The 14,289-nt window shown below is 40.7% G+C and overlaps 1 protein-coding gene and 1 long non-coding RNA gene across 10 annotated transcripts in view; one reads left to right on the top strand and one right to left on the bottom strand.

Moving 5' to 3' along the window:
* The window catches only part of MAP4K3 (mitogen-activated protein kinase kinase kinase kinase 3), an 80,023-nt gene extending 66,095 nt beyond the window's left edge, over window positions 1-13,928 (top strand). For all 9 annotated transcript variants that reach the window (XM_083433018.1, XM_083433017.1, XM_083433013.1 and 6 more), the window contains 12 exons: window positions 927-1,011; window positions 2,768-2,847; window positions 3,486-3,546; window positions 3,640-3,757; window positions 4,934-4,992; window positions 5,883-5,986; window positions 6,920-7,091; window positions 7,673-7,741; window positions 7,830-7,922; window positions 9,911-9,981; window positions 11,064-11,119; window positions 11,807-13,928. In XM_083433018.1, the coding sequence (XP_083289144.1) occupies window positions 927-1,011; window positions 2,768-2,847; window positions 3,486-3,546; window positions 3,640-3,757; window positions 4,934-4,992; window positions 5,883-5,986; window positions 6,920-7,091; window positions 7,673-7,741; window positions 7,830-7,922; window positions 9,911-9,981; window positions 11,064-11,119; window positions 11,807-11,894 (1,056 nt within the window). In that variant the 3' untranslated portion in view covers window positions 11,895-13,928. The remainder of the gene's footprint in view (window positions 1-926; window positions 1,012-2,767; window positions 2,848-3,485; window positions 3,547-3,639; window positions 3,758-4,933; window positions 4,993-5,882; window positions 5,987-6,919; window positions 7,092-7,672; window positions 7,742-7,829; window positions 7,923-9,910; window positions 9,982-11,063; window positions 11,120-11,806) is intronic.
* LOC310674214 overlaps window positions 1-14,289 on the bottom strand; it is a 31,049-nt gene that overhangs the window by 13,046 nt on the left and 3,714 nt on the right. Inside the window, exon 3 of the long non-coding RNA XR_014509432.1 lies at window positions 4,775-6,182. This is a non-coding gene — a long non-coding RNA (uncharacterized lncRNA). The remainder of the gene's footprint in view (window positions 1-4,774; window positions 6,183-14,289) is intronic.

The raw sequence follows: 14,289 nt of genomic DNA, 5'->3' as shown, positions 1-14,289 counted from the left end.
AACATTGTCTTGTGCTTGTGTATCAAAAAGTGCCTCCCATTTTCAACATCATTGCAAATATATTTGCATTGTTTCAGTGTTGTTCTTGCCACCATTTGCCTTCTCCATCTTTACCCTTGCTCTTCCTCATTTTCCCATTTTATCTGATCAGTTGTGGCAACAAACATAATTCTGTGCCAATTTTTTAATGCTAAATCTCACATTATGATGAAATTTGCCCATTAACCAAATAATGTTGGTTGTCACAGTTGGCACTGTGGGCAAATAATGTAAAGGACAGTCAGTGAAGGAATAATAATAATAATAATAATAATAATAATAATAATAATAATTTATTATTTATACCCCGCCCATCTGGCTGGGTCTCCCCAGCCACTCTGGGCGGCTTCCAAAAGAATATTAAAATACTGTGATACATCAAACATTAAAAGCTTCCCTAAACAGGGCTGCCTTCAGATGTCTTCTAAAAGTCTGGTAGTTGTTGTTCTCTTTGACATCTGGTGGGAGGGCGTTCCACAGGGAGGGCGCCACTACCGAGAAGGCCCTCTGCCTGGTTCCCTGTAACTTGGCTTCTCGCAGTGAGGGAACCGCCAGAAGGCTCTCGGTGCTGGACCTCAGTGTCCGGGTAGAGCGATGGGGGTGGAGACGCTCCTTCAGGTATACTGGACCGAGGCCGTTTAGGGCTTTAAAGGTCAGCACCAACACTTTGAATTGTGCTCGGAAGAAGAAGAAAATGGTACCAAAAAGCAACAGCAGAAGAACTGCACCTCACGGAATTGAAATACCATAGATTTTGGTGGCATTTCTTCAGTAATATGAGTGCACTGATTGTGCTTATTTTGTGACTGAAGTTAAGCAGTATTCAATGAAGACACACGTGAGATGAATTATCTGTTGTAAAAATTGTGTCCTTTTATTTTTCACAGATGGGTGCTTGCTTTTCAAAGGTTTTCAATGGATGCCCCTTGAAAATTCATTGTGCAACTTCATGGATAAATCCTGATACAAGAGGTAATATTCAGTTTCAGCCAGGATGAGAAAGAAACACTTAAGAACAATTTTGTAAGGCTTTGAGAGTTCTGTCCTTCCCTGGGAATTCACAAACTTTCTCTCTCTCCCATGCAGTATTCTCTGCCCTCATAACACGATAGATGCTTTCCAGGTTATGTCTTTGGGATCCATTTGCAAGATACATTTCAAAGCTTTTACCCTGTCAGAAGCCCAAATTGCTTTTCTAATTGTTCCAGGGCACGGTACTGGGCAAGTCAACACAGCTCCATTTGGGCAAATTTATTAAGCCAGTATGGCATCCTAGGACAACTACAATTCATGTATAATTGCCAGACTTACCCAGATCCTCTTGTACACTTTGCACTTAGGCTTAATATTTCACTTTCCATTTAAGATAGACCCTTTTGAGCTTCTTTGTACTGTTCGGGGTTCTACTACCTTGAGTTTGAAGATGTATTTTAATATCTGTTTAATTTTCCATGAACCTGCTGCATCACTATTCAGTCCTGACTCCAGATAATTTAATGAACAAGACTCAGTCCCAGGGGCAGGAAACCAGGATCTATTGGGGGGGAGGGATATGCAGGGGTTTCTGACTCTGAATGGTTTCACAGCAAGTAAAGATATTTGCTGCCATGACTAGTCTTGTACTAATCACTTTTGCCTTAGCCTCCGAGTTCCTCATTTGTAAGATAAGCTCCCTGTTCGTATCTGTAAGACATGAGTCTCAAATGATTGCCTTTGGTCAGAATTCTGTATAGCTCTTCTGACCAGTTGGAGACTGGTTCTTTGTGTTAGAACCAGCATAACCTGCTAAGCCACGGTTTTACACCATGGGATTCTAACACAACCAGAAACCCATGCAGATTTATGAGCCTGAAATTTTCCCACTCATGGCCTGGTCTACACAGCCAATAGAACAAAATGGCAGTATCTTAAAAGTATGAGAGTGAACTATACCACAAATGAGAAATCACAACTTGTTCTCGTCATGTAAAACCTCATAGCAAAGTGGGAAACAAGATCGTAGCTCTGTCTCCTGTCCAGTTTTCAGCTTGCAGCTAGCTTTATATATTACGTAGGAAAGCATTCAGAAATGTGATACTCCCATCTGCTGGTCTGAAAGTAGTGCAGTCGGTTCTACCACATAACCGTCTCATTCTTCTTTATAAGTAGACCCAGTGAAAGTTAAATAGCACCAGTTCCAGAACAGGATAAACCTTACACTATTGATAAGAAGTTCATTCATTGTTGAAGTCTCACACTACTTCACAGGGGACAATAGTAACTGTTTCTTCCTTTAGAACAAACCAAAGTTCAGTGTTACATATGAACTTGGGGAATTGTAATTCGTTTTCAGCCAAGTTAGTTAAAACAAACCAGAATTAACCTGTAGCTTCAGATCAAGAACAAGGCACAGTTCCCCAAATGAATGCATAACAAAGAACTGTGGCTTGCTTTGAAGTGAAAATGGAAAATGTCACACTCTTCTCTCATGTGCTCTCTGCTGTCTACTAGGCCAAATGTTTTGTTTTGTTTTGTTTTGTTTTAAATGTGAACCACCCTGAGACCTCCGGGTATAGAGCGGTATATAAATTCAATAAATAATAATTATTATTATTACCATGACTGATACTCCTGCTCTGTATTATGTATTGTTATGCACTTTTTTGCTTTTAAAATCTGTTAGTTGCTTTAAGGGGCTTTTGCCTGGTAAAGTGGGGCATTTATAGTAAATACGTTTGTATCTTTGTAGACCAGTACTTGATATTTGGTGCTGAGGAAGGGATTTACACCTTAAACCTTAATGAGCTCCATGAAACATCAATGGAACAGGTTTGTTTTCAGATTTTGCTTTTCCTATGTAGTGGTGTGATATTTTAAAATTTCGTATTTCCCAGCGTAGCCCAACATAATGAGTGGAATTCAGTGTAGCACTAGGGAGATTGCTCCATTAGCACAAGCATTCCCACTTGCTTGCTTATTTATTTATTCCATTTTTATACTGCCCTTCATCTGAAGATAATCTAAATGCAAGTATGTGTAAATGTAGAGCCACAAGATTAAGGTATTTACAGAGCTCAGCTTGAATAAGGCCTCTGAGAGTTTGCTTTCCCTAAGAATGACAGCTCTCACCAGCGAACTCCTCAACTCTCATCCTGGCTGTATACCAATGCTCAGCCTCTCCTATAAGAGAGAGTACAGATAATACCATCATTATTCTTGGAAACAAGGAGTTGTGCTCTCTCTCGTTCCTTCCTGAAGCAATTTTTAAAAAGCAGCAAGTCCCTTTGGTTTTGCCACTTCAGCAGCAGCCCTGGAAATAATGTCCACTCTGCCTCACAGAAGCTCAAGAAAATCTACTGCTCTCACCATATATAGCAATTTTTATAGCAGTTTCTTACTCATCATGATGTCTCTTTCAAAATTACTTTATTCTGTTATTATTATTTACATTATGTTCCCTACACCAGCTGTTTCCCCGACGGTGCACGTGGCTGTACGTGATGAACAATTGTTTGCTATCGATATCTGGTAAGACCTCTTTTTGAATAATTTGGAACGTAAATGCCTGGGCTCTGTTGCTCGGTTCAACTTTTTGTACTACATTGGCTGTTTTATTTGCAGGTAAAGCTTCTCAGCTTTATTCCCATAATTTGCCGGGTTTATTTGATTATGCAAGGCAAATGCAAAAGTTACCTGTGGCTATCCCGGCGCACAAACTTCCTGACAGAATACTCCCCAGGTAAGTAAGTTTGTGCTACATTTGTTTCTTTTTTGAGTGGGGTTCCAAATGTGTAATGTTCAGCTTGTGAGGGGTGGGTCGTGCTGCAGCACCTTGGAGGGCAGATTAAACCCACACTCAGCAGCAGTGGTCTGCCCCACACCCTCCCACACTGATGGATTTGGAGCAGAAACAGCAATAGCACTGCCCTCACAGCGATAGCATAGGGCGAGGTGGCAGCAAGATCAGGGGAGCTTTGGGTTGGCTGTGGCGTCCTGCAATTACACATGCATCTGCAGGGCCACCAGCAACAACCCAGAGGTCCCTGAGACCTTGCTCTGCCCTGCCCCAATGAGCATAGCTCCTGCAGCACCAGGAGGGAGCTACCACTGCTCTGCCCCCTTACATATACAGTTATACCTCGGGTTGAAGTAGCTTCAGGTTGAGCATTTTTGGGTTGCGCTCCGTGGCAACCCAGAAGTAACAGAACGTGTTACCTCCGGGTTTCGCCGCATGTGCAGACGCTCAAAATGATGTCACGCGGAAGCGGCGAACCGTGACCCGCGCAGACACGGGTTGTGTTCGCTTCAGGATGTGAACGGGGCTCTGGAACGGATCCCGTTCGCATCCAGAGGTACCACTGTAGTGCTGCTGCTGAGCAGAAGAGAAAGTACGATTGGTGCTCAGCGGCATAGCTAGCCGCTCAGGTGCCTGGTGCGGGGGCGTGTCCTGCAGCCAGGAGCGGGGTGATCCACCTGTTGGGGCGGGTCGAACCTCTCCCACGCTTGGAGCCTCTCCGCTGCCTCCCCGTCAGTTGTAGGGCGACTGAGGGAGAGGCAGTAGGCAGATGCAAGTCCCACGCTGCTGTTTCAGGCAGCGCAAAACCTGCAGGCACCTAAGCCACCACATCACTCCTAAAAACTTTTGTGAGCCCAGTTGTGGTTTTTTTAAAAAAAAAATAATTATCACACACAAACCCCAATGATGACACCCAGGGCGGACCGCACCCCCCCTTCCTCCGCCACTTTTGGTGCTTACCTGAAGCATAGATTTGCGAGGGTGTCATGCAGGCACTGGGTTGTGACAAGGCATGTTCATGGAATTTCTGGGCCTGTTCATGGAACTTCAGCTGGATCATCATGATGAAAAGGACAACTAGGAAGTTAACTTGTATTTTTAAATATATATGTATTCCAGGAAGTTTGCAGTGTCAACCAAAATTCCAGACACAAAGATGTGTCAGAAGTGTTGTGTGGGTAAGTAGCGATATTATCTAATATCAACGCATACGTACAAATTAGACATCTAATGTAATTTGTACTTGGATTACTTTGGCAATAAAATGGTTTGCTTGGAATTTAACATTGGATACCTTTTGGACCTCTCAAAACGCCTCTGTAGTATCTGGGTGTTTCATCATTCTGTGAAATGTCACACAACAGTGGGGAATCGGCTTAGGGAGAGAAACACAGGAAGGTGGAAAAGAAAGGGGAAGGCAGTAGTCAAGGGGGGTGGGGAGTCCTCTCTGCAGTTTCCTCTGTATTCCTCAAGTGCTAATGTGTGTAGGTGGCAACCGCAGGTCACAAAGGGAAGGGTGGAAAGAACAGCAAAATGTGGGGAAATTAGGCTCTTTACTACAGTTCAACAGAGGTTGTTCATGTGACAGGTTGTGACTATTGTATAATTCTTGCATTTAGTGAAAAACCTGGAAAAACACAGTCTTTAAGTAAATGGCAGTATGTCTTCTGTATTTGCTAGCAGGACCATCCCATGTGAGCACTTTCAACTTTCAAGAGTTTACTCTGGACTTGAGCCACTGGTTCTCATAGTCTGAAGCTTGAAATCCCTCACATGAAGAGAGAAAATGAGTCTCAGGCAGTCAAGCCCTACCAGATGCCTCATCTTAGCCAGGAGCTTTTTCAGTAGTAGGATTATATGTGCCAGAAATGGGGAAATATTTATGATAGTTCCATGGCTATCTGTATCTCACTGCCAGGCTTGAGATTCTCCCCTCCTGGTGTACTTGGAAAGAAATCCATCAGAGCAGCATTGGTCTTTTGCAGATCACATCTCTAGCATTACACAGGACTCATCTACACTTTGCTTTACTGTGAAGGGTTTTTAAAAAATCATTTTTCTTTCTTAGTGAGGAATCCTTACTCGGGACACAAATACCTTTGTGGGGCCCTGCAGTCTAGTATCATTCTATTGGAGTGGGTTGAGCCAATGCAGAAATTCATGTTGATCAAGGTAGGTTGCATTTGAAAAGTTATCCTGCTGTAAATATTACTCTCACAGCAGAAAATATTTTGTTGTATTCTATTAGCTTCCAGCCTGAAGAGTGAAAAGGATTCCTTGTTGTTGTTGTTGATTTGTCCACTTATGTTCCACTTCTCTCAAAAAAAACACAAAAACCAGGGGAGCCAATTAAGACCATAAACGCCACCTTAAAAACAAAACAATGATGAAATAAAATTAAAGCAGCTGTCTTTCTAAAAAGCAACCAGGAGATTCTTTGGAGCATCTTTTTGAGCAACTCATGCCAGACCCCAGGGCTGCAGCAGAGAAGGCCCTGCAACTAACCACCGTTGAGATAATTTTAAGATCTGGCACACTGATTTAAAGAGGTGGAGGGACTCTTGCAGATTTGGGAGGGGAACTTAATGCATTTCCTGGTATAAGATCAAGTGGCTTATAGCTATTGTAATGTTTAAAGGCTTCTCAGTATCCTTTGACTAGGATCAAAAAAGGCTTTGCTCTTAGTCAAAGGATATTGGCGCAGTGCTTCAGATAACTACAAGAAACACTTTTAGTAAGAATGGCAAAATCTGCATCAACCTTGTTTTAGTGATGCCTGTTTCACCTTTCTTAAAAGAGGCTTGAAGTCACCATACATTGATAAGCACATTATTTTATCCTGTTATGATGTTGAAATAATAGTAGTGCTAAGTGTGACATTCCATCAGCACAATAATTTTTCCCTGTGCAACAGAACATCTCCCTTCATATCCCCCCCCAATCTGTTATGGGGGTTTCCCCAGTCCTCGGGAGCATATTGGGGGGTGGGGAGAAAGGAGGGCATCCACTTGTTTGTTACACTTGTGCGTAGTTGAAGACTTTAATGGTATTATACAAGTACCTCCATATCTATTTTATGGCTAACCGGTTTACTTCTTAATGTAGCACATAGACTTTCCTGTACCTTGTCCACTGAGATTGTTTGAGATGCTGGTAGTACCGGAGCAGGAATTCCCTCTAGTTTGTGTCGGTGTGAGTAAAGGGAAAGACTTCAACCAGGTGGTGAAGTTTGAAACAGTCAACCCAAATTCTACCTCTTCATGGTTTACAGAAACAGGTTTGTGTATCTTTCGATTAGCTTTTCAAATAGTTAGCTGTCTAACAGAACCATTGACGTTAGCAGAACCATTATCAATTGCTACAGAGCTTTTCTGTGAGGCCATGATGCAAAAGGTTAGCCATCGCTGCTATAGGGAGGTGATTCTGACTGAGTCACTGGGGGAGAAATTATTTAACTATTTTGTTTTAAACAGATTATATATAGTTCTAATTCCATCAACGGTTGCTTTTTAATTATTGTTTTTCTTCTTCTTTTATCTGCAAGCCATCTTGAGTTTCGTCAGGCAGGGTATAAATAGATAGATAAATAAATAGATAAATTTCATTCATTCATTCATTCCCCCAATTGAGTCCCTGCTCCAGTGCCACCTTTTGTTGTCTAGGGAAGATTTATGAGGAGCCTTAAAGGCTCATTCACATAGTACCAAACCAACCAGGATCATGGATTCCAAAAAGAAAAGAAAAATGCCCTGTACGGTGGCTTTTTTATACAAATAGAACAATTGAACTGGAGAGTGTTTGCCTTGAATTAATATTTACACATGAATGTCAACTAATCTTGTTTTGGTATTTTGGCAGATACTACACAGACAAACGTTGCGCATGTAACACAATTGGAGAGAGATACCATTTTAGTCTGTTTGGATTGTAAGTTACGTCTTTGACCTAGACATACATATTCTAGTAACCTTCATGATGTAAGGAAAGCTGCTGAATTATGATGTCTGTTTTTCAGGCTGTATAAAAATTGTAAATTTGCAAGGCAGATTAAAATCTAGTCGGAAACTGTCCTCGGAACTCACGTTCGATTTCCAGATCGAAACAATAGGTATGTAAAGTTTAGTCTTAAAACTTTATTAGCTAGTTAACTCTTTGAGTATTTCACAACGTCATGAAAACCTCATCATCATCATTATTAGGTTTGGAGGAGGCACAGTACCACAGACTATTCGTTTTATGTATTTCTGAACAGTTGGGACAAATAATAAATTATCATTTAAAAAAGTTTTTTAAACTATTATTTTGAAACAATGGAAGATCAACAGCAAAGGCAAATATGTGACTGCAGCACTGTTTGCAAAAGTAGCTATTGGATAAAATCTCAATGTTTTTCAGAATTCTAACATTTAAATATCTCTAGAAACAAGTAAATGTTTTACAGTAGTATCGTGTACAGTAAATGATATCTGGAGTTTGTATTGATTTCCATTGTTAATTGCTGTGGGTTCTGATACCATCCTTAGGCAATTTCCCTTACTAACACTTGGAGTTAGTAATATTAAAAAAACCAAAAACCATTAGCTGAATGCCTTAATTTCTGTGTTAACATTAAATAGCTATTGGGGTGTTAAATGTGAGGTTTTTACTGTGTTATGGTCCCTTAGATTCCCCCAGTCCCCTGGTTGTTGTGGGTCTCTCCCCCCCAACCCCATGGTGTAGTGGTTAAGAGCAGTGGACTCGTAATCTGGTGAACCAGGTTCGATTCCCCGCTCCTCCACATGCAGCTGCTGGGTGACCTTGGGCTCGTCACACTTCTTTGGAGTCTCTCAGCCTCACTCACCTCACAGAGTGTTTGTTGTGGGGGAGGAAGGGAAAGGAGATTGTCAGCCACTTTGAGACTCCTTAGGGTGGTGATAAAGCGGGAGATCAAATCCAAACTCCTCCTCCTTCATTTTAAGAGGAATCTATTTTGTCACTTTGTGAGAAGACACCCAAGTCCTATTGAGATCAGTGAAATGTAAGCATGCAGGCACGTGCTTAAACCCAGTTCAGATCATGATCTAACCTTTCTAAGCCATGATTTAGATGAGAGGTGGAAGCTGGATCCAGCTGGTGGGCCAGATCCTTGGTTCCATCATTCCTAGTGTACTGTTTTGACAGGTAGGTGGGCCTCAGCAGTCCTACTGACTTCCCCATGGTGATATCCTGGGGATATTATTATTATTATTATTATTATTATTATTATTATTATTATTATTATTATTAAATAATAATAATAATAATAATAATAATAATAATAATAATAATAATAATAAATTTATACCCCACCCATCCGGTTGGGTTTCCCAGCTCCCAACAGATTAAAAACAGAATAAAACATCAAACATTAGAAACTTCCCTAAACAGGGCTGCCTTCAGATGTCTTCTAAAAGTCAGATAGTTGTTTATTTCCTTGACATCTGATGGGTGGGCATCTCACAGGGCGGGCGCCACCACCGAGAAGGCCCTCTGTCTGGTTTCCTGTAACCTCACTTCTCGCAGTGAGGAAACAGCCAGAAGGCCCTCGGAGCTGGACCTCAGTTCCTGAGCCATGGAGAGATTCAGGCCCACATGCAAAAGGAGAGTGAAACCTTTTTGCTTTCAGCTAAAAACAACATTGTCCTGATACATATGAACTTGGGGAGTTGTCTGAACCAGGCCTTTAATTTTAGTTGGGCTTAGGCATGTTGAACTCTTTTTGGACTGCACCTATTCAGATACAGTGGTACCTCAGGTTAAGTACTTAATTCGTTCCGGAGGTCCGTACTTAACCTGAAACTGTTCTTAACCTAAAGCACCACTTTAGCTAATGGGGCCTCCTGCTGCTGCTGTGCCGCCAGAGCACAATTTCTGTTCTCATCCTGAAGCAAAGTTCTTAACCTGAAGCACTATTTCTGGGTTAGCAGAGTCTGTAACCTGAAGCGTATGTAACCTGAAGCGTATGTAACCTGAGGTACCACTGTATACATAGATTCAATGCAGTTTAGGTGTAAATAAGCATGTGCACTTGGCTGCAGTCTATAAAAAAAGCTAATTCAAATTGTCTTTTTCTTCCAGTTTGCCTACAAGATAGTGTTCTGGCTTTCTGGAAACATGGAATGCAAGGCAGGAGTTTTCGATCAAATGAGGTAAATATTGCAGGGTGGAATAAAAAAAAAAAGTTCTGTTCCTTTAAGTTGCCTTGAAAGGCAAGATTGCTGTTTGTTTCCATAATTAATATTTCATTTTTCCCACATAATTTCATAAAATTCAATGGTTTGTCTGTAAGTACTTGGGTTGCCCTGAAAGAAATGGCTAATGTATGGCACAGTAATCAGAAGAATAGCTGGAAGTTCTGGTACCTTGCTCAGCTTATCTGTAAACTCCTTGCCTAAGGCAAGCCAGTGTGGTGTAGTGGTTAAGAGCGGTAGTCTCATAATCTGGGGAACTGGGTTCGCGTCTCCGCTCCTCCACATGCAGCTGCTGGGTGATCTTGGGCCAGTCACACTTCTTTGAAGTCTCTCAGCCCCACTCACCCCACAAAGTGTTTGTTGTGGGGGAGGAAGGGAAAGGAGAATGTTAGCCACTTTGAGACTCCTTTGGGTAGTGATAAAGCAGGATATCAAATCCAAACTCTTCTTCCTCTTCTTCTTCCCTCATATCCCCTCTGCCATCTGAATAATAGAGAGGTATAATAAAGGGCATATTGTAAGAATTGCTTCAAGCTGTGTAAAACACTTGGAGCATGTAGATTTCTACATAGCACTTGTCCTTTAGTAGTTCTACTAAAGAGGGGCACTCCTTAGCCGACTGATTTTTAAATTTGTCAGTGTCTTCAAACACTAGTTTCTAGTTAGAGTAAATTTATGTAAAGCTGCCAAAAGGAAGGATTGCAAATATATTCAAAACTCAATAAGACAGTGAAACCATCATAACTACAGGAGGGCAAAGGTGTATATCAGTCTTCTCCCTTTGTTCTCGAATGTGCCATTCTACTGCCAAATCTCCTAACTGTTGAATCAGCTGTTTGTCCCACACAGGCCAGGAATTCCCTGATTGGTGGCTGCTTCTATGTCTCTCACAGCCCCAGCCCTGGTGACAGATGCAGGCGGTGCTGGGGGCAGGGCAGGGAGCAAAGATGTTAACATGCTATCCTCTCAGTTTTGTCTTAAGCATTGATTATATCAGACACTTAAAACTCCACTAAGTATTTGTTTGGCTTTTCAAACAGATCACACAGGAAATTTCCGACAGTACAAGAATATTCAGACTCCTTGGCTCTGACAGGTAAGATAACATATTGAAACAAGAGTGGAAACTGTTCAAGTGGGGAGAGAGTAGGGCCTGGTTTTGTTTTAAATTTCTTGTTTGTTTTTAACTTTATTCTTTGGTTTTATGTTTTCATATTGTTAACTGCTGTGATTTATGTTTTATGATACAGCAGTGTGTATGTGCGTGTGTGTGTATTCATAGGACGTGGGTAGCGCTGTGGTCTAAACCACTGAGCTTCTTGGTCAGCAGTTCAAAAGCCCATGACGGAGTGAGCTCCCACTGCTCTGTCCCAGCTCCTGCCAACCTAGCAGTTTGAAAGCACACTAGTGCAGGTAGATAAATAGGTATCACTGCAGCAGGAAGGTAAACGGCATTTCCGTGCGCTCTGGTTTCCGTCATGGTGTTCCATTGTGCCAGAAGTGGTTTAGTCATGCTGGCCACATGACCCAGAAGCTGTACGCCGGCTCCCTCGGCCAATAAAGCGAGATAAGCGCTACAACCCCAGAGTCGGTCACGACTGGACCTAATGGTCAGGGGTCCCTTTACCTTTTTAAATGGCAATTTACAATTTACACACTTGTAAATGGCAAACCTCACCTCCCTCCTGCCAGGAGCCTAGCCCCAATTTGATTTATAAGTAGTGGATTAATGTTTTCCTTTTTTTTTCCTTCTTCTATTCCACCCACCCTCCCCACCCTTCAGAGTTGTGGTACTGGAAAGCAGGCCAACAGACAACCCGACAGCCAACAGCAATCTATACATCTTAGCAGGCCATGAAAATAGTTACTGAGAAGCGATATGCATGGAGATTGAATCATGAACAGAGAAACACTACTGCTTCAACACTTTTGGATGGCTGAAATTGCACAAAAGCTGCAGTACCCCCACTTCAGTTGCTTTGTAATTTATTGTGATGTATGGGAGAGTGAGTGAGAGCAAGAACTCTTGCCTGAATGATACGGACACGGTTAGCACATTAATACCACAAAAGTGCTTGATTCACCATTATGTAATCTTTGTACATATGCAGAATTTTTTTTCCCCAGTGAAATGTATTGCTGAAAGCCTCTCTTGAGTTTATGTAGATAGTGGTCAAATGTCTTATCTGTATAAATGTAAAAAGGTTGCTGAGGACATAAAATTGCATTTGGGGTACTATTTTAAGGACTCTTCAAGAATTGGATGCTAGCGATAAACACAGCACATTTAATAACACTATTGTATTTTATTATGTAATTTACTAATACAAATAAACCTTACCTTTTTAGACATTGTAACCAAGACTGCAATCCTATTACGATCTTGTTTTTAATTATATGCAAGTACACTGGTGTTTTTGGTTGCACAAAGTATTAATATGTGATGTATTTAGTCACAAACGTAAGCTGTGACATTGTGAATATGATTTGGGCGTTATAATTTTAGGAGTTTGGGGTAGTTTTCTTTGTGAAACCAGCCAGTTGAACACCTGTATTTTTATATTTAAGGAAAATTCTTTAATTATTTTCTGCGCTTGGGGGCGGGGGAGTGCATATTTTGGAATGGGAATAAATCCTGAATAGTGGTACCTTGCCGTAATTCTAAATGTCTGCAATGGTAAAATTAGCATTATTATGAGTCTTTGTTAACCAGTGCTGCTCATATCATGCAAAAAACAACAACAGATTACAGCATTCTACATCATGGAAATGGTTGAAATACTTTGGAATGGATCCAAATCGCCACCTGCAAAAGTATCCTGTTCAGTACTTGCAAAATATTCCTTAGCACTTGCATTAAGATGGTGTGCATTTTCCTCATTAAGATGTTGATAACTGACTTGGAAGGACAGAACGAGTTAACATCCACACTGAATTGCCAATGTACCCATTTGGATCTGCGGAGCTGTTCTGTGGTTCTTATAGGATAACTTTGTACCATAGGATCCCATCCCGGTTCCTAATTTCCTTACATGGTGGGATCTTGTAGGTTTTTCAAGCTCTGTTCCAGGGAACCCCAGAATTCCTTGGATTCTTCGCAGGGGGCTTCTCCCTGAGATGATCGGTAATAGTGGAAAGCATTCCTGAAGGACAGCATGCTTAACCCTACTGATTTTCCCCCTTGCCATGAGCAGAGAGTATAAGATGGGCAGCACTAAGGCCCAGTCAGTGTGCCTAGCTAGCAGCCGTGTGTTCACTGAGTGTGCAACACATACAGTGCCCAAGAATCCTTCATCAGCAGACAAGCTGATTTCTCTCAAGGCAGAAAGCTTGAAATCTGCTGCCATAAGAGGTTGCACATACAGAATAGCTGTTCTGAATAGAAAAGAGTTGTTGAATGGAATAATTGTCTTAATTTGGCCTGTTTGGGGCTTTTTTGCTTTTATTTTTTTAAATGGCCTTATTTTCACTTTTTTTTAATGTCTTAACACCCGGCCAAATGATTTAGTTACTACCTCACGCAAATGATTTAAATGGTTTTTATTACACATCACAGGAATTTTAGTTTTGAGGAAACCTATTTTAGATTTTTTTTCCCCCAGTGCAGTATGTAAATGCCAAGTTTGAGAAAAATGCACATACTGGCGCTTTTTTTTTTTTTTGGTATAAGTTCTTTATACTGTGATATAGACTAAGAACAAAACTACATTAAGAAGTGATTTATGGTCTGTATTGATGTTGTTAATGCTTTTGAATATTTCATAATGTATATAATGTAAAATAAACTTTTTTTAACATGTTTGTTGTACAAGTGGATTATCATCTGCACTAATTTTCTGATCGGGGAAAAGTTTTCTTAACTGAAATCAGTTTTGATTCCAATAAAAATGTAGAAAGAATAAAAATTAAGATGACTTTAGTTACTTTGACTTTTACATTACACTATATATATAAAATAAATGTTAATAACACATTAATAAACATATTTGGGGAAGATTTAAGTTATAATTAACCAGTAGCTTCTTAGTAAATCTTGAATTTACTTCCTTCTTTGAATACCTTCTTTTGATTCAAACAAAACTGGTTGTTTTTAATTTTATTTATTTATTTGATTTCAATACCACCCTTCATCTGAAGATAACAGGGTGGTTTAAAATATAAAAACACAAAAATAATAATTATTATTTTTGAGAACCTCCATTATCCCCTGTGGGTCGAATCAAGAATGTCCCTTTTGTGAACAGATGTTCTCCTTTTTGTAGAAGA

Source organism: Podarcis tiliguerta, assembly GCF_965153285.1.
Source record: "Podarcis tiliguerta genome assembly, chromosome: 3".
Taxonomy (NCBI): Eukaryota; Metazoa; Chordata; class Lepidosauria; order Squamata; family Lacertidae; genus Podarcis; species Podarcis tiliguerta.
This window is presented reverse-complemented; position numbering and strand designations above follow the sequence as displayed.